General features: G+C 46.3%; 1 protein-coding gene across 1 annotated transcript in view; it reads right to left on the minus strand.

Moving 5' to 3' along the window:
- The window catches only part of LOC142768366 (uncharacterized), a 57,726-nt gene that overhangs the window by 17,081 nt on the left and 17,429 nt on the right, over positions 1–23,216 (minus strand). The window contains exons 5-6 of the mRNA XM_075870336.1: positions 19,007–19,151; positions 16,009–16,191 (exon numbers count right to left, since the gene is read on the minus strand). Of these exons, the coding sequence (XP_075726451.1) occupies positions 16,009–16,191; positions 19,007–19,151 (328 nt within the window). The remainder of the gene's footprint in view (positions 1–16,008; positions 16,192–19,006; positions 19,152–23,216) is intronic.

A 23,216-nucleotide genomic window follows, 5' to 3' on the forward strand; every position in this document is an offset into this window, starting at 1 on the left:
CAAGCTAATTTTGTGAAGCACGGAAAAATGGCATTTTTCGATTTCATTTCGTAGGTGACGGGTGATCTAAGATTTCAACGCGATAGCGTTAAACAGCTTACTTCGCAGACAGAAATAGCGGCGTAAGTGATGGCTTCATTGGTTGAGAGCGAAAAATCATCATCCTGTTAAGCACCAAAAATCAAGGAATATGCAGATAAAATAAATATGGAAAATTTTCGGGTTCGTCCGAGCGAAAATCGAACCTTGCAGTTTGGGTGGCAAGCAAGTGTCCTACAATACGGCCACGTGTACGCTTGGAATTTCAGTGAAAGGAACTTCCTGTGCTTGTAAATGCAGTGAAAAAAACATTTATGCTTTATAAGCCCCACGTCCAGCATACATCTTTGACATTACAGCGTGCTATACTAGAGTATTACTGTGTTGCACAAGCCTACATTGTCATCGGGCGTCAGAACAGATGATTATCATATCGACTCTGTGCTTTAAAGCCGGCCACCCATTACATAAGGCACACACGTTACTGTACGTAGAGGCTGCTTAGAAATTTCGAAAACATTACACGCGCAGAATTACCCATGATTCAAAGCACCCTCACACAAAACAGAGTCATATGCGAGAGCTTCACAGGCTAAGTCTACTTTTAACCTTATGGATTACATTTTAGTATACTGAAATTTATTCTTCACGAGTAAAACCCTGCAATACAAGTATGAACCAAGTAGTTCATGTACTCACAAAGAACAGGATGTGGCTATCGCATGCATCTCTTAGAGGCGAAGATTATTGATTACTAATTTTAGCTTGCATCTTTTGAAAGAAACTTCGTATACGGAAGCGTTATGCAGCAAAATGATGGGCAACAAATTGAGAATTTATTATAACCAAAACCAGAAAACAATCATTTGAGAAAAATCTATGTTCTACACTTGGCCTCATACCTTTACAATCGTTAAAATTACAAGGTTGCGCTACAAACTGCGTGGCTGCCCAGTGCGTTTACAATAAGCCCCATATATATTAAATGAACGATTTTCGAATGTCCTGGGAAGACACAATGCGATAGTAAAGTTTCCCCGGAATGTTTAATAGGTCTCTGCTGTATCGCTTCCAGAGTCATTTTGACAATTAGCTTTTTCAAAATGTATGTCTTTTTCCCGTTTATTTTGGAACTTTGCCAGGACGCCGTTTCTGGATGGATGGATGGATTGATACGTCTGTACTCTTCAGATCAGGCGGTGGATAATGCCACCAAGCCGTAATATTAAGTGAACCAAAAAGTAGATTTATCTTTTTTTTTCCACTTTAAACAGTGAGCTGGAGGACTGGTACTTTACAGTGAAGGGTTTAATTTTCACTCGTGCCTTGACTTTAGCCACCAATCAGATTACCTCCTTCTAGTTCATTCTACCTGCTTAAAGTTTATTTTGCCCTCGCTGTCCCTAAACCCCCGTGCTTTGAAAAACTCTGCGCCATCAACCTGAACTATAGGGTGAAGCCCTTTACAGAACATTATTAAGTGTTCGGCAGTTTCCTCCTCCTCTCCACACGCACTGCATACCATGTCTAACCCTTCGTATTTGGCCCGAGATGTCTTGGTTCGCAAAACTACCGTCCCCGCCTCAAACAGTAAAGAACTATTCCAAGTATTATCATAGATCCTTTCCTTGGCGATTTCCTGCTTAAAAATTTGATAGATCTCTAGTGCGGGCTTAGTCATGCCCATTCTCCACATATAGGTCTCGGCTCGCTTCACCTTCTTCTTAATCAATAATTTTTTTTGGTATGGCCCCCGGCTGTTTTCTTAGTATTTACCCGCCAGCTTTCTGGTTCGCTTCCTCCATGTTGTATTGACATTCTTCATGTATAAGTAGCTGCAAACCTTCCTAGCCCAACGATCCTCCCCCATTTATCTCAATCGCTTCCTAAATTTTATCTTGCTGCTAGCTTCCCTGCCCTCAACGACGTCCATTCCATATCAACTTGTAATCCCTGATTTGGTGTATCCCTGATTTAGTGTAGCCAGTCGAGTCTCTTCCTCGTCTTCGTCGAATCTTCGCTAGCGCGTTTCACTTCCCGGTTCGCAGATGATGCCTTCTGGGCGAGTCACTCATATGGTTGATGGTGGCACGGCTTAAGGCGGGCAACGTGTGTCAGCTGTGTTTAGCTAGAGCGGTGACCATTGCTTGTGACACTCGAGATTACGTACGTGACGTCGCTGAGGTGGTCAAGAATGACGAATGGACCGGAATAGTGGGCCAAGAACTACTGGCACAAACCACGTTTGCGGACTGGTGTCCATAACCACACAAGATCGCCCTTACTATAAAATACGGAGCGATGGCAGGCGTCGTAACGTTTCTTTGAACGCTGCTGGGTTGCCAAGGTTCGGAGGCGTGCGATGCGACGGGCTTCTTCTGCGCGGCAGAGCGTCTCGGCTATCAAGGTTTCCACGTCTAGTGTAAAAGGTAGTATAGTGTCGAGACAAAATCGTGGGGAGCGAGCGTACAGCAGGTAAAATGGAGAGTAACCTGTAGTCTCATGCTTCGCGGTATTGTACGCGTACGTGATGTAAGGTAGCACTTCGTCCCAGTTTTTGTGCTTAGAATCGACATAAATAGACAGCATGTTCGTGAGAGTCCGGTTCGTGCGCTCTACGAGACCATTGGTCTGCGGGTGATATGGTGTGGCATGGCGGAAATGGCAGGCAGACAGACGCAGGATCTCTTCAACGACGTCGGCAACGAACGGACGTTAGTGGTCGCTAATGACAACGCGTGAAGGACCATGGCGGAGAATTATACAGCGAAGCATAAACTACGACACGTGCATGGCCGTTGCAGCAGGTATTGCAGCAGTTTCTGCGTAGCGCGTTAGGTGGTCAACACAGACGACGACCCATCGATTGTTACTGCTCGATCGTGGAAATGGACCGAGCAGATCGACACCAACAGTCTCGAAGGGAGAGTTAGAAGGTGGAACAGGATGGAGAAGTCCTAGTGGCGTAGCCGTGGGACGTTTGTGTCGTTGGCATTGTTCACATCCAGCAACGTATTTTTACGTGTCGTGTCGCATCTTGGGCAAATAGAACCTTTGCTGGATTCGTTGAAGCGATCTGGCGAAGCCCATGTGGCCGCAGGTTGCGTCGTCGTGTAAGGACCGAAAGACGTGAACCCGTAAAGTGCGTGGAACAACTAGAAGCAGACGGACGCCTTGTCCGGAGTAATTCTTCTTGTAAAGGACGCCGTCATGAACCACAAAAGAGCTTGGGTTTGCGTGTTCATTTGCGGAGGCGAACAGAGAATCTAAGGAGCGGTCCTCTTGTTGGGCTGTCCGGAAAGTCGCGAGATCAGGGAACTCAGAGGCAATAGCGCTGATATACTGGTTGAAGTTGTCAGCGTCGCACTCAGTCGTCGGTAGAGGAAGGCGCGATAGGCAGTCGGCGTCTGCGTGCCGGTTACCGCTCTTGTAGCGTACTGTGAAGTCGAACTCCTGTAAGCGCAAAGCCCATCGCGCCAGTCGTCCAGATGGGTCTCAGAGGCCTACCAACCAGCATAGAGAATGATGGTCGGTGATTACCGAGAAGCGACGGCCGTAGATGTATGGGCGAAACTTGTACACGGCGAAAACGACGGCGAGGCACTCCTGTTCTGTGACTGTGTAATTTCGTTCTGCCTTGCTCAACGAACGACTCGCGTAAGCGACCACGTGTTCAGCATTGTCATGGCGCTGAACGAGCACTGCACCAAGGCCGATTCCAATGGCATCTGTGTGAATTTCCGTTTAAGCAGAAGGATCGAAATGGCGTAGTACCGGTCCTGAAGTCAGTATGAACCGAAGCTGCTTAAAGGCTGCTTCGCAATCCGGTGTCCAGTGGAAAGGAACATCCTTTTGCAGCAAGTCATTTAGTGGTTGTGCTGCATCAGCCACATTCGGAACAAATCGACCAAAGTAAGAACACAGGCCCAGGAAGCTACGCAACTCCCTGGGGGACCGCGGCTGCTTGAAGTTGCTGACAGCGGCGACTTTCTGTGGGTCCGGTCTCACGCCATTTTTATCTACCAGGTGTCCCAGAACCAAGGTTTCACGTTCTCCAAAGCGACATTTTTTTAGTTCAGTATAAGCACAGCTTCCTCGAGACAGGTGAGAACGAGGTCAAGGCGATGATTATGTTCTTCAAATGTTTGGCCAAAAATCACCTCATCGTCGAGGTAACACAGGCAAATTTCCCCCTTGAGGCGCCGTAAAACGGTGTCCATATATCTTTCAAATGTGGCGGGGTCATTACACAAGCCGAATGGCATAACATTAAACTTAAACAGACCGTCGGGTGTAACAAAGGTCGTCTTTTCTTTGTCAGCCGGATCCGTGGGGATCTGCCAATAGCCGGATCGCAAGTCCACCGATGAAAAATAGGACGCTGAATGCAGGCAGTCGATGACATCATCGATGCGAGGAAGCGGGTACACGTCCTTCTTAGTTATAGAGTTGAGACGTCGGTAGTCAACGCAGAACCTCCAGGACCCATCTTTTTTCTTGACCAAGATAACAGGCGCGGCCCAGGGACTTGACGATTCTTGAATTACACCAGAGGTTAGCATCTCGCTGACTTGCTCTGAAATTACCTTGCGCTCTGACGCGGAAACTCGATTAGGTTTCTGTCTGAGGCGGTGCGCAGATCCGGTGTCGACCTTGTGACGAGTGCGTGTGCTGGGCGTCTGAGGTCTGTGTGACTTCCGTGCAAAATCAAATACTTTAGCGTGCCTGGCCAGCAGTGTAACCAACACTTTGCGCTTATGCGAAGGAATAGACTTGCTAACCATCTTATAAAATTCGTATTCCGTGCCGGATACATCAGCATAGTCCGAATTTGCCGCATTGCTGAGAGCTCCTATGCAGATACTGCACTGCCCTTCAAACATGACAAGGCGCAATCGCTCTGGTAGTACAACAGACTCGGATGAGCAGTTAACTACCCATAATTTAGTTTTTCCCTCGGTGAGAGAGACAACGCAGCGCGGCAGAAAGATGTTTTTCTTCATGCAAGGCAAAGGCAACGGCTCAATAACAATATCAGGAGAACTGAAACTCGAGTCGGCATTCGAAGCAGCAACGGGCACACTGGCAGTAGACCATGCCGGTAGAATAGCGTCTTTAACTACAACGAGGTTGTCGTCTCCGCTACGCTGAGGCTGCTGGGCGAGGGCGGACAACAGAACCTCGCCTGCCCCGCAGTCGAAAGTCGCACGGCACTCTTGCAAGAAGTCAATTCCAAGGATAACTTCATGCGTGGAATGAGCGAGCACAGCGAATTCTGCCTTGGACGCTTTACCAGCAACACAAACAGACACAGTGCACACACCTACTGAACACAAAGCCGTGCCGCTGACTGCTCGAAAAGTAGAAGATTTATCCCAATAAAACATAACCTTGCGGCCAAGTCTCTCCTTGAAAACTAAACTCATTACAGAAAGTGTTGCACCGGTGTCTACCGAGCCATCGGGGGAACATCGTCAATGAATACATGAACCTTGTTGTGAAGCATGTGAACTAATGGAGGCATACTTGTGTGCAAAGCGGTACGTCCAGCGACCTCGCCTTCATCGGCCGCGCCGGCTAGTTTCCCGGTGGCGGAGAGGAAAGCCGCGGCCGGGGACGGGGAGATGGGGACCGTCGCTGGCGCGTAGTAGGTGGCGTCAAGCTCCTCACAGAGGCAGGCGAGTAACTGCGGATGTTCGGCCGGTGCCCATGCTTCTGGGCAGTTGAATCCGAAGGTAGTAGGCGTAATCGGGCTGTTGGCTTCGCCGTGCAAGCATCACTGGTCGGTCAGAAAACGTCGTGCGTGGGCGACGTCGCGATGGGCGAAACCGGGCGATATGTCCGCGAACACCGCACTGGTAGCACACGGGGCGTTCCCGAGGCACATTGAATGCTGCGGTGTAGAGAGGATGCTCAGGGAACTGTTGCCACTCGGACACAAACGGAGGCGGTTGGCTGTCGTAGCTATAACTACTGCGGGGCGCATAAGACGACTCGACGTAAGTAGCCGTTGGTGGCGGAGCCCTCAGCCGTGGACTGCGGGTGGAGTAACTGCGCTCGTCGAAACACGCAGCATTGATGCTTGGGAATAGTGTATCACACTGCGGGTCTCCAGCTTGCATGGGAACAGGGACATGGCGACGCAGTTCCTCCCGTACAATCTGGCGAATCGTGGAGGAAAGGTCGGCAGGTAGAGAATTTTGGCAGACATTGACGGTGGCAACAGTCGTGACGTTGGCCAGACGTCCGAACTTCGATGTGATGCGACGAGTTTTAAGAGCCTCGAAAGTGCGGCAGTGGTTAATCACGTTGGCCACGCATTCCAGGCTCTCCTTGCCAATGAGAAAGTGGTAGACGTCATCGGCGATGCCCTTGAGTATATGGCCCACTTTGTCTTCTTCCGTCATGTGGGCATCCACCGACTTGCACAACTTCAGAATCTCTTCATTGTAGGTTCTGCATGTCTCACCGGTGACTTGAGCCCTCTGCGACAACGTCTGCTCGGCACGTTTCTTCTTCGTTGCTGGGTCTCCAAAGCATTTCTTAATTTCCTCCGCAAACTGGTCCCAGGTAGTCAATGTGTCTTCATGGTTCTCAAACCATACCAGTACCGTGAAATCGAGGAAGAGCCCCACGTGAGACAGCTGGCTAGTGACATTCCAACCGTTTGATCGGCTCATCCGCTGATAGTGGCTTAGCCATTCGTCCACGTCATCGCAGGGTTTCCCTGTGAAGGTTCGCGGCTCCCTGTAGTGGTAGGGCGACGTCCTTGCGGCTGGTTGCTGGTTGTCTTCGTCCGAGCTCATTTCTTGAGGTAATGGTGCCAAGCCCACTAGTCGACGGCAGCGGCGAAGCTCGTGTAGCGGTTCCGTCGTTAGGGAACGGTGCCTCTGCGGTATCACTTGGTAGTAGCTAGCTTACCCAGCACCTTCCACCACAATTGTGACGATGGAACGCGTTTATTTACAAGATGGGTAATGCAGCGGTGTAGCTCAGCGAAAGATCAACAGCGTCGCTCGCGAGCCAGTCGGGTCTCTTCCTCCTCTTCGTCGAATCTTCGCTAGCGCGTTTCAATATTCAATAGCTTCGTCCCCTTCTAGCCTAGCACCTTGAGCTGTAGTTATAAATCTCTGCTCTCGGCTCGTCTTTTTTCTTAGGGAGTTTAGATGGTTCAAAAATTTCGCAGCTGCCTTCCTATCCTTTTTATGTACTTCTGCCAGCCACTGAGCCCCCTTTCTTCTAATCTTTTCATTGATCAGAAATGATGCTTCTCTTCTACAGCTTAAAGATGTCCCATTTTTTTTCAACATCATCTGCCGGCTCATCCCGCTGCATAGCATGTCTGTGTTCCCTAGAGGCCTTCTGACGTTTTGCTATGGCTCTCTCCACTTCCTCATCCCACCAACGTTTGGGTTTGTGTCTTTTCTAGGGTGACTTGTCACGTGCCTTAGCAAGCTCTAGCTCAAACAGCCTAATAAGATTCGTGTATGTCCACGCTGTTTTATTATCCTCAGTGATTACTTTCTCACTTTGTTTAGTAGCTATTTCAATTTGCCTTTCTAAAAAACAATTTTCCTGTAGTTGCTCATCTTGTCTCCTTACCACTTTCACTGCCCTTTAAAAACTTAGCTTGACCCGTTTGTGATCACTACCAAGACTTCTGCAGCCACATTCATCTATGTGCATTCCCCTGACCCTATCATATATCCTGTGTGACATCAGCGCGTAATCTATTGTCGACTGCAGCCTTTCTACTTCCCATATTATTTCCCCTTTACACTTATCACTGCTGTTGCAAATGATCAAATCAAGCCTTTCACACATATCCATGATCATTTTGCCTGTCGGGTCGGTATACCCATCTATATCTTCTAAGTGTGCATTCATATCTCCTAGTATAATTATCTCGCACTCTCTTCCTAACTCCTGAATGTCTTTGATACACACTCTACCATTGCCTGGTTTTCCTCTCTGGCCTTTGCTCCCGTCCACAAGTACACCAAACCAAGAAGTGTGATTTGTCCTGCCACTTTTCCTTTTATCCCTAAATGTTTCTTGCACTCCTGCTTAACCCTTTGCTGGTCTGTACTTTTATGAATGAATGTCCCAATACCACCCCCTTTCTGCTGCCTTCTGTTCTATTACAACACTCCCACGCGTAGTCCGTACTGTCAGGAGGTTGTTCCATGTCCCTAAGATGTGTTTCTACAAAACCGTATACCATCGGCCTCTCCTCTCTTAGCTGTTCTTCTATCTCTTTCCACTTCAGCCTGTCCCTGCCTCCCTACATGTTAATATACCATATGTATGAATTGTCTCGGCCCTCGTGGCTATGTCTATTTCTGCTCGAACTCTACCTATGTTAGATACTGGTGCCACTTTGGAATTATATCTGTCCATACCATCTGTCAAAGAGTCTCCCTGGTTGTTTTCCTCATTACTAGACATCCTGCACCTCGAAGGGCCCACGTGCCTCTGAAAAAAGCTACTGCGCATTCTGCAAGTCGCCAACCCACCTCATGACCTAGCCGCCCATCGAAGTGAATTCTGTTTCGCTGAAAACCACCCTACCTATGCACCTCTCTGTTTATTTCCACCACCTCAAGGCCTTTCTCTCGACTCATCCGCCATTTCTCTTGGTTTGCGTTGACAACTGCTCTTTGCAGATTGCCGTCGCGCACCGGTACTTCCGGTATCATGCATATCACTACCTGTACCTGGGGAGAAGCGGTGCACATGCCATCGACTCCTTTCACCAGTTTGGTCGCTAGACCTGCCATATCTTCATTTAGGACATCGTTTAAACCACCTAAAATTATCACGAGGTTTCGTCAACTAGCTGTGGTTTTGAGTTTTGCGCTTGCTTGCCAGCTTGCGTCTTGGGAACGTCCCTACTGCAACCCCCTTGTCACCTATTACCCTCTCTTTGATTGCTTCGGCGCATCGATTTAGATTCGAGTCCCCGGCGATTATCACGTGCTGCGACTTTTTAGCTAGAGCGTCCTGCACCTGGGGGTTACTTGCACGTGTGACGCCAACTGCTTTGCCCCCCCCAGCCCCACCACTACTTTGCTGAAGCTGGACCTTGCGACAATTGAACCAGCTGAACCTGTTTTTTTTCAAACTTGGTTGCTCTTTCTTCTCCGCCATTCTGGTTGCCGGTGCCCTACTGTTCTCTCCGTCGGCACTCCTTCGTTCACCTTACCTAGTGCCTCTTTGGTGGACTTCAGCCTTTCTCCCATAGCCCTTGTTTTCTCTTGCTCTGTCGCCAACGCAGTCTCCAGCTCGGTGATTCTCATCAGCAGTTCACTCTGGGCAACAATCGTTTTCTCCAATTTTTCCTCGACTTCACATGGTCTGCACTTGGCGTCAGGCTCCTATCCAGTCGCTTCTGCACTTGGGTCTACTTTCAAACCCATCCCGCATCCTGAACACTTTACAGCCTTTTAACCATGTCTTTCTGACACCAATTGTCCCTATGAATTGTCCCTTTCGATAATTACAAAACACGGCTTACGACAAACCCTGCCCTACGAAAAAGAAAGAAGTCTAAACTCCACTACAAAAATTTGCGTGTTTAATGTACGTGCACCTCCCCCACGTCGTGGCGAGAGAAAAAAATTGGCCCCGTAACTGCATGTTAATCTGCAAATGTCTCGATAGTCTTGCGTGTGAAGAGAGTGAACAAAACATTCATTTGAGTTTGTGGGCAAGAAAATCGGTGAATGGTATTGTGGAGGCACTGCGTTAGAGTGACTCGAACGTGCAGCGGAGGCGAACGAGCGCATCAAGTCACGTCACACGTGAGATATGAGCGCCATCTGGCAGTTTTCTTGGAAAACGAATTGCGCGGCTCTGAGATGAGTGTACGCGCCCGTCTCAGAAGTGATAAGGTGTAGAACGCAAGGAGACAGGTAGGGGCCACCACCATCTCGGCTTAGCGAAGTGTTGCAAACACTCGCCTTTTTATTCAAGCATTCAGTGCAATGTGATAGGCGCTATGGTCCTTAAAATTACTTATGTATGCCTTTTCTAGTGAAAGGCGCACATGCAGAATATATACGTGTTGTAATGGTGCCCCAAAATGCGTAATAATTGTTTTTAATTGACAATTCCACAAGTATGAACTCTAAGCCTTGAGCAACATTGATGGGCACTGCTGATGGGGTCAGCCGTTTCAAGTACCCGGTGCTGTTAGGAGTGTACAAACAGACAAATGTACAGTCAGACAAACCACAACTTTTGCGTCGAAGGCCCCCAAGAAAGACTATTGTCTTCAAAAAACACAAAGAAACACACACACACACACACACACACACACACACACACACACACACACACACACACACACAAGCAAACTAGTACCATAGTCCTTTAATACCGTTCTGGTCACGAAACTTCTCCGTCACTCTATGGGAGAGCTTGATATGCTGCCAAGAGCGCCCGCTACGCGGTCCAAGCTGGGATATATGGGCCATCACTCTGTTGCGCCCGGCCATTGCCCGGGCAGCAGCGGCAGCTCGAAGGCGTTGTGTAAAGGCAGCTCTCGGTATTCCTTCGAACAAAGTTTCTGCATCAGCGTCACGAGAACTTCAAGGGCCAGTGCTCCACGTTTAAGGTCGACGGCATGAAAATTCGAAGGAGCAATGCCTAAGACGTGCTGTGTAACGGGCTGCAGGAAAAAGCGTCGCTCTTCTGTTTTCCCAGTAGCGCTGAACTTTGAGAGAAATTGCTGCTCATTGAGAACTTGCTTCTCATTAAATGCACCTGATGGGAAGCTTCCATTCATAGGTAAACACCTAAATATTAAGCGGCGTATCATTAGTACCAAATTTCAGATTCATTGAATGCTTTAAATCGTAACCCCCTCCTCCCCCAAGCATAAAAAAGTATAGTATGGTAGCTAGGTAGTGTGGCAAAGGTCGCCGAGCAGCTAGCACTGGCATCAAAAGGAACTTCCAGATTAGGCTGCTGCTGTACTTCCCTTCTCGAAGAAACCATAGGTTGTCGGCCAGTAATTAATGCTGCTCTTAGCAGTAAACATAAGGAAACATCAAGAGACGGGTGTCTCGACTAAATCGCGTGTAAAAAGGAGATCATTCAGATGTTAGGCAAGTTAAAGTTTTGCCTATTCAAGAATCACCCTTAATACCGAAGTGAGCAGTCACAAATGCGCTGAGCTGCTATAACCGCGACATCGAAAGTACCCGCGTCAAGAAAGCGAACGGCGCTCACAAACGTGTGTCCAGAACAACTGCGCATTTGGGTACAGACTCAATTGAAAGGTCTAGAATAAAACATCTCGTTCGACTATTCCCTTCATTTGATTACTTGGGTAGCAGCGCGCGAGAGACGAGCCGTATATAAACCAATGCGATTACCCCTGTCTTACCTAGTCGTGTTTCATTCCGTTCACCTTCCTCGCCGTATTTTCGGCACTGCCAGAATAGAAAGCTTTACTACCGTATAAACAGAATCGGCTTTTGGCAATGCGTGAACACGTTGTCAAGCAAATCCAGCAGTAGCTGCTCGAATTTGGCGCAAGGAGCATAAGCATCATCTTTAAACACTGGTGAGCAACGTCGTACTGCTTCGAGGCATCATGAGTATGCATATAATTGGGCTATGAGGTAATTCTTAACACAATGCGTTATCGCGCGGTGTTAAAACACTCTAAACGCGCTGCTATTTATAAGGTTGGTCGGCACTCCTAAGCAAACTACGTGTGCGTTCTCAAGTAAACAGCTTTCATTCGTCGTCGACACTTGATCACGTTTATACTGATCTAATGGCATTGCTGCGTTCAGTGACGTTCAATAAAAGGTAACAGGAAAAACAGCACGCACATAATCACGTCGAAACGTCGGCAATAGTGCGCATATAATCCGAGCACTGCCGGTGACTTGTGGCCCCCTACGACTGATGGCGCCGGTAGCGGGAGATTTTGTCCCTATATCAACCTTTGTGTTGATTTTCGTGGCCAGAAAGCATTGAAGGACTCTACTAGTACATACCTGGTGACTGATTTCCGAAAAAGCCATACATTGCAATAAGTGCTACAAAGGTTTTAACTGCTGTCTTACTAATTATAAAGGCAAGTTTGAAACATGCAAAACCACTCATCTGCGCAGTCTATCGGGAGTGCTCAAAGAACACGTCCATCCACCATGCCAGTCTGCAGTAAACTGCCACCGCGAGATGGCGCCACCTACAGATGTATCCTTACGAAATCATTACTCGAGACGAACCGAACTTTTAAGCAGGAAATTGCAAGAGAAAAGATTTACGATAATTTCCGGGGTAGTTCTCTGCTCTTCGAGGCTAGAACAAGAGTATTGCGAGGCCAAGACGTACCGAGCGAAATAAGAAGATACAGACACGGTATGTAGTTCGTGTGGAGAGGAGGAGGAAATGGCTGAACATTTGATAATGCTCTGTAAAGACCTCCACCCATTAGTCGAAGATAATGGCGCCGAATTTTTCAAAGCATTGGGGTTTAGCGACAGTGAAAGCAAAATGGACTTTAAACGGGTAGAAATAACCAGGAGGAGGCTAACTGATTGGTGACTACAATCGAGGCGCGAGTGAAATTTAATCTTGAAACACACAGTGGTAGTGCTTAACTTTATGGCTAGGTGGCGTGAGCCGCCGCCCGGTCCAAAGGGCACAGCTTATCAATTCAATCCAATCCAGTCCGTCCATCCGTCCGTCCGTCATCCATCCACCCATTCATCCATCCATCCATTCATCCATCCATCCATCCATCCATCCATCCATACATCCATCCTGTAGCTACTGTGTATGCTCGTTATGGGAGCAGAGTTGCGCATAAGTCCGCCGTCTCACCTTGATAGCAATCATAGGAATGCGGAGAGGCCGCACACTCTGTCCGCAGGTGACTTCTGTCACCTATTGACGAAGCGTGTCACCGATCGCCAGTAGACATGTATTAAGTATCAAAGACTGGCGTTGAATGGAGAAACACCTGCTTTCGGGGCTGTGCCACAGGAGTACAAAAGTACTCCTGTGCCCATTCCCGCGATGCAACAGCGTAGCTAGTGTGGTGCCAAACAACGTGCACCAGCTTCCACCAGATGATGAGGCACCAGATAAAGAGCATAAAAATATAACTGACAATTACGTAGTATATATCTTCTGAAATTTCGTAAGCGCTATCACGACTCCTTGAGACAACAGCAGCAATTATTTCAGTGCTTGTTTTTCGAAAACGGTGCCAAATCATTGTAAATACTTTGCTGTCGAAGCTTAAGGGCATTATTCTAATGAAAATAAAACCACCAGGACGTAGCTATAAAGCTGCACAGCGCACGTCGGTGACTTGATAGATTCTAGGCGAACAAGAACCGCTTTCACCGAGGCCTAGGTGGGCGTCGCAGCGCATGTTTGCTAGTGGCGTTTGGGAAATACATGAGCAGATCTGCTACCTAAAGGCTGCATATAGCGTAACTCTAATGTTCTCAAGTCCTGGAAATATTTCTTTCGCTTTCCAAGCTCTCAACACAAGTGTCCCTCACCTTTTGGCAGCAGATTATGTATTCACAAGTGCCACAATACTCGGCTGCGGTGCTTCTCGCCAAGAGTAATGTTCCTTTGTCTCGTGACGTAAATACCATGCTATAACACAGTTATCAGCAGGCCCCTTCAAGCTCGCTATAGGATGTATGTGTGGTCGTTCTCAGGAAGGAGTAAGAGAAAAAATTAAAGGAACACCAACGCGTGCGAAAGGGCAAATTAGTGCCGAAATGACGTGGTGCCGATGTTACAGAAGGTACATATGCATCCACTGGCTTCACTGGTTCCGTTAAAAGTGCAATGGTCTCTGGAACTTTCTAAAGCACGTGTAAATAATAACAATTTACTGGATAACTAGGTGGGCTTGTTTGTATCGCATAATGGAGTAAAATGTTCAACGCAAATAAATGACGCAGGACGAAGAAGGTAAATACTCATCACAAGTACTCCCTCACAACTGAAATTCATTAGACTACCAAACTCACCTACATAAAAAAATAACGAATAGCGCATGCCAGAAGCAGCTATAAGGCATACACCCAAATCACGTGTTCTGATTCAGTCTCCGCCCTCTTTGGTTGTACACTCAAAGTCTTGGTGACTCGCGCAAAGCGGTGTTTGTATATAAGTAAGTTATGAAGTCTGAAGAAGGTTAATTTGTGAGCAAGTGCTGGTGGTGTGCTAACCTTGTTCGTCCTGCGAAGTTTACTGGCACCATACAAGTATTTGTTTCGTAATGACGAGTAGTTGTTTAATCAATGAAAAGTTCACACAAGTATTAACTCGTCAATTATTTGAATATCGTTCCTACATAAGTATTCGATTTATATATATGTTCTTTAGTGTTCGAACTTTCTTTATGTATTCCGTATTGAACAAATAAACAGCGCAGAACAAAAGAAACTGCAAACACCGATGATGCCTCGAAAGATATAGAATAAATAACAACTGGAGGACAAGTAACTATCACACAAGGGCAAGATAACAAAAGTAACAACAACAAAAAATAACTTGGCTCATTACGCACACGTATGAGGCAAAGTATCCCTGAGATGTGACATCTATGCCAGTAATGACGATACCGTAAGTTCTATATTGCACTTCTCGCCTTTCAGTAACCAGTGAAAAGGCTACATCATTTTTCGTGTGCGCTGACTCCTCTGCCAATGCATAATGTAGGCCCTGTCGAAACTTAGAATTCCGACACGTTTGGCACATCTAAAAGCCAAAAATGTTGCAACGTTTTCAACCTTTTGCGCGGGCTCTTTGCCCCCAAGATGAAAGCACAAACACTTTCCCAGTTAACCATTCTGATGCATTACGTGTTGTAATTATGGCTACTTATCTTACCTCTGGCCGGAATGGTGTCGTTCATAATTATATTGAATTTTCGTACGTAACCCTCCGTATCTTAATGTCCACTTTTCTATCAGAAAGTAAGAGGGCCAACGAAACAGCCGAACCCACGTTCTTTTACACTTGAATGCTCAGTTTTGCACAGTATCTGATATTACAATCCTATATCGTCGGCTTCGCTTAAACAAGGCCCACTGTGAGTGTTAATAATGCTGCCGCTTTTAATTTGAGCAAGCAATTTAGACGGGATTAATCAAGACATCCTCAGTCAATGTATTATACCCATTTTGTGAGAGCCACTACCCATGAAAAAAGTCAGGTGGGATCTTAAGGTAAAAATCTAGAGATCTGTGTTACTTAGCTTAAGCTTGTGCGATTTCTTTCGAGGGCTTTAGTTGGAGCAAAAGTACCAGAATATTACAGCAATTACCTACTGGTATACAGGGTGCAAAAATTTTACCAAGTAATCTACAAAAATTCATGTTGAAGCAACTTCGCATCATCTATTAGGCTGCTAGCAGAACATGTCGGCATTGCCGTAACTATTAGCCTAATTCCGGCTCTATGAGACGTGTGCTAACCACATATTGTGTGTAAACATTTCAATAAACAGCCGTAGGGCTCAGTACCTTCAGCAATGATGGTATTGACGATCTTATTCACTTTTCTTTCCTCGTGAGTCTCTCATGATGATTTACAGTTTAGTGTCAAAGTGACTAGATTCAGAGCGTTTCTTGTGCTAGGTCTTCCACATGAGTGTGCGAGCGACGTAGTGTCAATGCTGCAGAAGGTACAGCCACAGCCACTGATTTCACTGGTTCATTCATGCACAATCGAAGCGGGTTTTCTTTTCATGAAGTTTTAGTTTTGAGTGAGCGTCGGTCCCACGTGTTCTTTTTGTCCTCTTTTTTTCCACGTCTAACATATAGGCATGAATCTGTACCAGCTCACCCAGTACACCACTTATACTTCTATACGCCACTTCCGATAATAAGTAGAACAAAGTAATGGTAGGTTTAAGCACTATCTTGTCACACCGATTCATGATTGCCTCTAATGGTCGACTTGAGAAACACTCACATTTGCCGGATCCTCAAAATATGGACCAGGGAAGTTCTTGCAACTTCGGAAAACAAAGTAGTGGTCCTGAATATCTTCCATCAGCTTCGGTGCGTAGTTCCTCCCGCTTAGTCCCACCGAGACGGAGAGAGGCAAGTGGGGATGGGACTTCCTGACCAAGTCTAGGATCGCCAGGGTGTCATTCTGTCACGTGAAAAAGGTACAGAGTATCAATGTTAAGAGGGAGCAACACGCAATTTTAACGTTTAGGTACTTTATGCTGAGATCGGCGTGGACTTTCATGACATACTTCAGAGACATAAATGAAAATGTCTGAAAAATATAACGTGATTGAATGTAAAAAAAAACTTGAAGAAACGCTTTTTGGGGATGTAGCGCTATGAAACACGGAACAAAACAATGCGCCAAACCCAACGCTACGGTTAAAAAGACGTTCTGTTGACACAAGTTGAACCCACAACATTTCGGTCCAAGACGATGACTGATTAAAGCTCTACTTTATTTCCGGTCTTTGACGTGATACGTTTTGACAAAACACTAAGTTAAATGTGTACAAACAAAGAATATTTATATTGTCAGCATTACAGTATGTCAAATAAAACAGAAACAACAACAATACTAATCAGTCAGAAAAGTGCCAGCCATAGTGGCATGACGGAGCAATGAAAACTTTTTTTAAAAGGTGAAGCTTTAGCGCCAGGAAGCCACTGAGGCCCAGATGGTTCTGTGCTTAATAATAAATATACTGCGAATGGCACTAGCAAAACTTATTTTGTTATTTATTTCATTGATTGATTCATATGTGGAGTTAAACGTTCGAAAACCACCATATAATTATGAGAGACGCCATAGTAGAAGGCTCCAGAAATTTCGACCACCTTGGTTTCTTAACCGTGCACCCAAATCTGAGCAAACGAGCCTACAACATTTCCGCCTCCAAGGGAAATGCAGCCGCCACAGCCGGGATTCGATCCCGCATCCGAGTACCTTAGCCACTAGACCACCGTGGCGGGGCTATTATTTATTTAAGACATACTGCCAATCCTAATGGGGATTTTCGTAGGAAGGGCATACATAAAATTTGATATACAAGAGTAAGCGTTTCACAGATAACAGTCCGTAACAAATATCAGCAAGTTCAACATAAACTTCGCTTAACAAACAGATATGTGAGTGTAAAAAATACACTTATACAGATATACAAAAACATGCTATGAAAAAAAGAAAAAAACAAAAAGAGAAGGATAAAGGGAGCGTACACTATAGAAAATGCTTGTAAAGTGTTAATATATATTTAGAATTTGAAAATGATGTCATTACACAAATCAAAATAGCAAAGTTAGCACTATAGAAACAGATCATAATTGGGAATTCTATGGGTAATCTTCAATGAGTAGCATGAAGTTCTCTTAGTTCTTACAAGTAGTTCTCTTGTGTATAGAGACTGTTTCATACCCTGATGGCTTGTGGAAAAGAACGAGAATTGAAAACAGTTAGTCCTGTACCGGTATTCCCGAAGAGATTGAAGGTGCTTATGACGCAAGGGCCTGATTTATGGGTGAGATAGGTATTCGTTTCTGTCAATACGAAACTTATGGTAAAAAGTTTGAAACAGCATTTTCCGGCGAGAGAGTTGTACATGGTTACAGAAGGTCTGTATTCTTGCTTCTTGCAATAATTCACACGGGAAGTCAAATGTGTGGCAGCTGTTGAAAGTAAAACTAACTGCTTTGCTCTGCATGTATCGTAATTCATTTATTATTGTAGTACGTGGAAAACAGACGAAGTTTGCGTACTCAAGCACTGGTCTGAAAATTGTGTAACAGGTAAGTAGCTTCATTGAATGTGGTGTCGTTGTATGCAGTGTACCGGAGACATAGGATCTATTTCTAGATATACAACGCTCACTCTATCTTTTGTGTGTGTGCGTGTGTGTGTGTGTGTTTGACCAATTTAAAAAGCTAGTTGTTTTCCTGTACTCGCAGGCTGTATAGAATTTAGTGAGTGCTCGCACGTGGCTTCAGTGTCCTCAGTTTTTATGCCCATCGCTTGATTTGCAGTTTTCATGTATAATTTGTTTTACTAAGTTATACAGGAAGCATTCAGCGGAACCCTTGAATCGTCATTGAAGCTGATTATTGAGCGTTCATGGATTGTATTCAGCTGTTCCCAGTGGCCACGCTTCCTTCGTTTGTCGTGCATCATTTTGCAGAATTCTGGCCTTCATTTCAAAGTGTTGCACCTTAAATTCGAGTGCTGTGGACTTCATGTGACCTGTCTTCTTGCCTTTTGTTTTTTGTGGCTTTTTGCATGTTTGTTACTTCTTGTCTTACTTTCCGAATGCTGGGTCATCAATCAAAACCAACAGCTTATTCTGAATAAATCCGACAATATGAACTCAAGTGCTTCTTAGAATTTCATTTACTAGAGCTTTGTGAAGAAAATACACAGTAAGTCTGCACTGCTTACATCATATCTGAGAATTTCTTCATATAACGGACGCGTGACACGATCAGTATAGAATAAATAAATAGAGCAAACAAAAAAATTTGATGCACCTCAATGAATTTTGGTCTAGTAAGTACAATTTTAGAATACTTCGGAGGTACCACGTAGAAGCTCCGGATAGCCGGAATGAAAAACCCGGGAAAAATGCTCCGGAGATGCCACGTAATCGCTCCAGCAAGCTGGAGCAAAAGGCCCGTAAAAAATGCTTCGGTGGCACCACGCAATTGCTACGGCTGGCCGGAGTGAAACATCAGTGGAAAGTGCTCCGGATGTGCCGCTCAATTGGTCCGGCCAGCTGGAGTAGACAATTTGCTTCGGAGGTCCGAAGCGAAAATTTTTCTCCCACCTCGGAGTAATTTTTTTTAGAATGTGGCATCGGCAGGGACTTTTGGACGCACGTGCCCGAATCTATTGATTTTCACATTTTCACTTCAACCTCTTTTCTGCAAACACTGCAATAGCATGCTTGACACTTGGTAAGGGTACGTACCATTTTGTGCCCGTAAGTCCTGTTGGTACGACGGCTAATCGGGAACCATCGAATGCTGGGCGGTAGTATAGTGCAGTCGGGGAAGCTGGCGTCCGAATACGAAACATGGCCGATTGCGATGAACATGGACGGCACGAATATAGTTCTGCAACAGCACAGAGGCAAAAAAATAACGCCGAGAGCTACATTCATATGACAATACCTTCAGTACCATGGTTGCCGCGAAATAAACTTCAAAAGTGCTCAGAAGTTGCGCTGCTACCATTGTTGCAACAACATAAGAAGTGTTAACCGATAGGGTTCAGAGCTGCGCTAGTTGGTGACTGATGTTTATACCGCATGGTTAAGTAGCCCACTTTTTTAAAAGATAGAACAGGCAAAAGAAAGACATGACACTCACTAAACTCGCAACTGAATTTATTTCAGACAAGGATGCTTCATTTATATGCACCCACGCCCCCATGAGCGACACCGAAATGAAATAACAGTCAATGAACACGTATCTAATATCAAATTTTATACACTTAACAAAAAACAATCACGCCGCGTAGAAATGAGCCTAACAAAGTTCATGCGCTCTTTTACGCCAACAGATTTCCCGCCCACCCGAGTGATAAAAACGGAGCATCTGGAGCCTACACACTCCAAAGAAACCATAACGTAAACGTAAAAAAATGTTCAGTCTAACGTCGTGCAATTACTCTGTACTGTACATGTTCCCAGGTTTGCATTATTATTCCTTTGAAGTGTATAGGCTGCAAATGCGGCGTTTTTATTGCTTGGGTAGGCGCGAAAATTTCTTTTGTGGATACGAATGCATGAACTGTTCAGATAATTTGTACACGTGCCGCACTTTTTTTATGTTTAAGTGTGCAAATCTTAATCGTAAACAAGTTTTCATTGCCTGATTTCAATTCTCTGTTCGTCGCTGGTGGGGGCGAAGGTTCATATTGCCGCGTGCATAGCTGCATTTAGCGGCGAGATAGCGATGACAACAAAGAACGCGGATTCACTCGAGAGGCGCGGCGCAGGCGAGTGAAGAAGACGACAATCTTAGCGGCCTTATCTGAGAGCGTCTCTACAAGTTCCACTGTCCGTGTTTTTAAATAAACCTCCTGTAATTTATAGCCCGCGACACTGGTGGAGGAGCTGGGTACTTTCACCTCATGATCAGCATCCCAGTGAGAAGCCCCGAGTCCAGCCCTACGAGACACCCACGCGTGGAGACGCCTGTGCACCGCTCAAGCCGTCGCCTTCAAGGTCTTGAACCAGAATTTGCCCTTTTAAAGGAAGCAACACTTCCGACAGCCACCCCTACTCAAGAAATTGCAAGGAGTCCTGCGCAGGTGACGGTCCAGAATATGCGCATTCCTGAACCATTCTGTCCGGCCTGAAATGGAAAACATGCCTTGTGTACCTCGACGACGTGATCGTTTTTTTGGTCGCGTTTGAAGAGCATCTAAAGCGGCTACTGTCAGTCCTTCAAGCCATACAGTCCACTGGACTCACACTCAAACCGGAAAAATGCAACTTCGGCTTCGAAGAACTCCAGTTCCTGGGACACGTGATCAGTAGCGAAGGTGTGAAGCCTGACCCAGATAAAACGGCAGCCGCCGCAAAGTTCGCAAAGCCTGTTGATAAGAAAGCGGTCAGGCGTTTTCTGGGTCTCTGCGCCTACTACCGGCGATTTATAGCACGCTCTGCGCACATCGCCTCTCCACTCACCCGCCTTACAAGGGAAGACATTGCATTTGTATGGGGTGAAGAGCAAGAAGCTTCCTTCAACGAGCTGCAACAGCGTCTACAAACTCCACCTGTCCTCGCTCACTTCGACGAGAATGCACCAACAGCCATCCATACAGACGCCAGCAATGTGGGCCTAGGTGCTGTTCTTGTCCAGTGCCAAGATGGTGTGGAAAGAGTGGTTGCCTACGCTAGCAGAACGTTGACACGCGCCGAGTCCAACTACTCAACAACGGAGAAGGAGTGTCTGGCCGTCGTTTGGGCAGTTGCGAAGTTCCGCCCGTACTTATATGGCTGCACTTTTCAAGTCGTAAGCGACCATCACTCTCTTTGTTGGTTGACCAACATGAAAGACCCATCTGGACGTTTAGCACGATGGATCTTACGGCTCCAAGAGTACGACATGGCCGTAGTTTACAAGTCCGGAAGGCAACACTTAGACACCGACTGTTTGTCAAGGTCACCGATTGAATCACCCGCTATAGAGGATGATGATTTCCCAGGTTTTTTAGGAATAGTTGATGCAGCTATGATTTCTCGGCAACAACAAAATGATCGGGAGCTCAACTCGCTTAAAGAATTCTTGAACGGACGAGCCGTCAATGCACCAAGAGTGTTTTTGAAGAACTTATCGTCATTCTGTTTACGGGACGGAATTCTGTACAAAAAGAACTTTTCATCAACAGGTGGAAGCTATCTGCTGGTAGTTCCTGGAGCTCTCCGCAGCGAAATTTTACAAGCCTGCCATGACGAAGCCACTGCGGGCCACCTCGGTTTCACAAGAACACTGACACGCATTAAAGAAAAATATTACTGGCCAAGAATCGCAGCAGAGGTTAAACATTACGTCCGAACATGCATTGACTGTCAGCGGCGAAAGGTACCACCTGTCAAACCCGCTGGGCTATTACATCCTGTGCCCGTGCCAGAAACCCCGTTTTCTCAAATCGGAATGGATCTGCTGGGCCCATTTCCAACATCGGACAGCGGGAACTAATGGGTTATAGTGGCGACGGACTACCTCACCCGATACGTGCAGACCAAGGCAATCGCGAGTTGCACTGCAGCTGAAGCGGCCCAGTTCTTTATTGAGAACGTAGTCCTGACACATGGTGCTCCAACGGTCGTCATAACAGACAAAGGTACCATGTTCACAGCCGAGCTTTTGCGCACTGTGCTTATGCTCAGTGGCACAGCGCATACGAAGACGACAGCTTACCACCCACAAATGAATGGGCTTACAGAACGACCTAACAAGACCATCGCTGACATGCTGTGCATGTACGTCGACGTGGAACACAAGAATTGGGACTGAATATTACCGTACATCACATTCGCGTATATTACGGCGCGCCAGGAAACAACAAAAATGACGCCGTTTGCACTAATTCATGGCAGAGAAGTTACGACAATGCTTGACGCCATGCTGCCTTACGATTGCAATTATTCAGAGACAGACACCGCAGACTTCACTGAGCGCACCGAGGAAGCAAGGCAGCTTGCCCGCGTCGGAATAATGAACCAGCAGCAACTTGACGCCCAACGATACAACCTTCGCCATCGATTCGTGATTTATCAACCAGGAGATAGAGTCTGGGTTTGGGTTCTTGTACAACGACGAGGCCTCTCAGAGAAACTCCTACGCCGATACTTCGGACCCCACAAGGTTTTGCGCCGTCTTAGCGACGTGACGTACGAAGTCGTGCCCGACGCCCCCTCCTGTTTGAAACGTCGCCAGCATCTGCCTGAGTAGTGCACGTGGTCCGCATGAAACTTTACCACTCTCCGTGTTGTAAACACCCGCTGGCCGCATCTCTACCTGTTGAGCGTCGTGACGACGCTCACTCTGGCGGGAGGGTAATGCCGCGTGCATAGCTGCATTTAGCGGCGAAATAGCGACGACAACGAAGAACGCGGATTTGCTCGAGAGGCGCAGCACAGGCGAGTGAAGAAGACGAAAATCTTCGCGGCCTTCTCTCAGAGTGTCTCTACAAGTTCCATTGTCCGTGTTTTTAAATAAACCCCCTGTAATTTATAACCAGCGACAATACATATGAAGTAGTTTTTTCTAAAATGAGTTTAGTCATTAGTGTACCAAGTGTCTGTACTTCTTGTCGGTGTTGTTTCTGTAAAAACATCGGCTACTTAAAGATATCATGAATTGTTGACCATTTGAGACAGGTGGATACGAGGAAGAGAGGCATAGAATGGGAGCTAACTATGAGCGAATTGTCAGCCCGAGTTGATTTGGCGAACTGTGTATGACAATACAAAATGTCATGCGTCTACACCGGCTACCTATACACAATTATTACTAGGGTGATCAAGTTGACAATTCATGTGGGGCTAAGAGTATGCAAAAACACATTTTTAGTCACATTTTCACAACACTTAGGAGAGTTTGATAAAGGTGTCCGCACGCGCACCCACGTCCACCTACACTCTGAATAAATTAACAATAGCAAAC

The sequence above is a fragment of the Rhipicephalus microplus genome, chromosome 8, assembly GCF_043290135.1.
Source record: "Rhipicephalus microplus isolate Deutch F79 chromosome 8, USDA_Rmic, whole genome shotgun sequence".
Taxonomy (NCBI): Eukaryota; Metazoa; Arthropoda; class Arachnida; order Ixodida; family Ixodidae; genus Rhipicephalus; species Rhipicephalus microplus.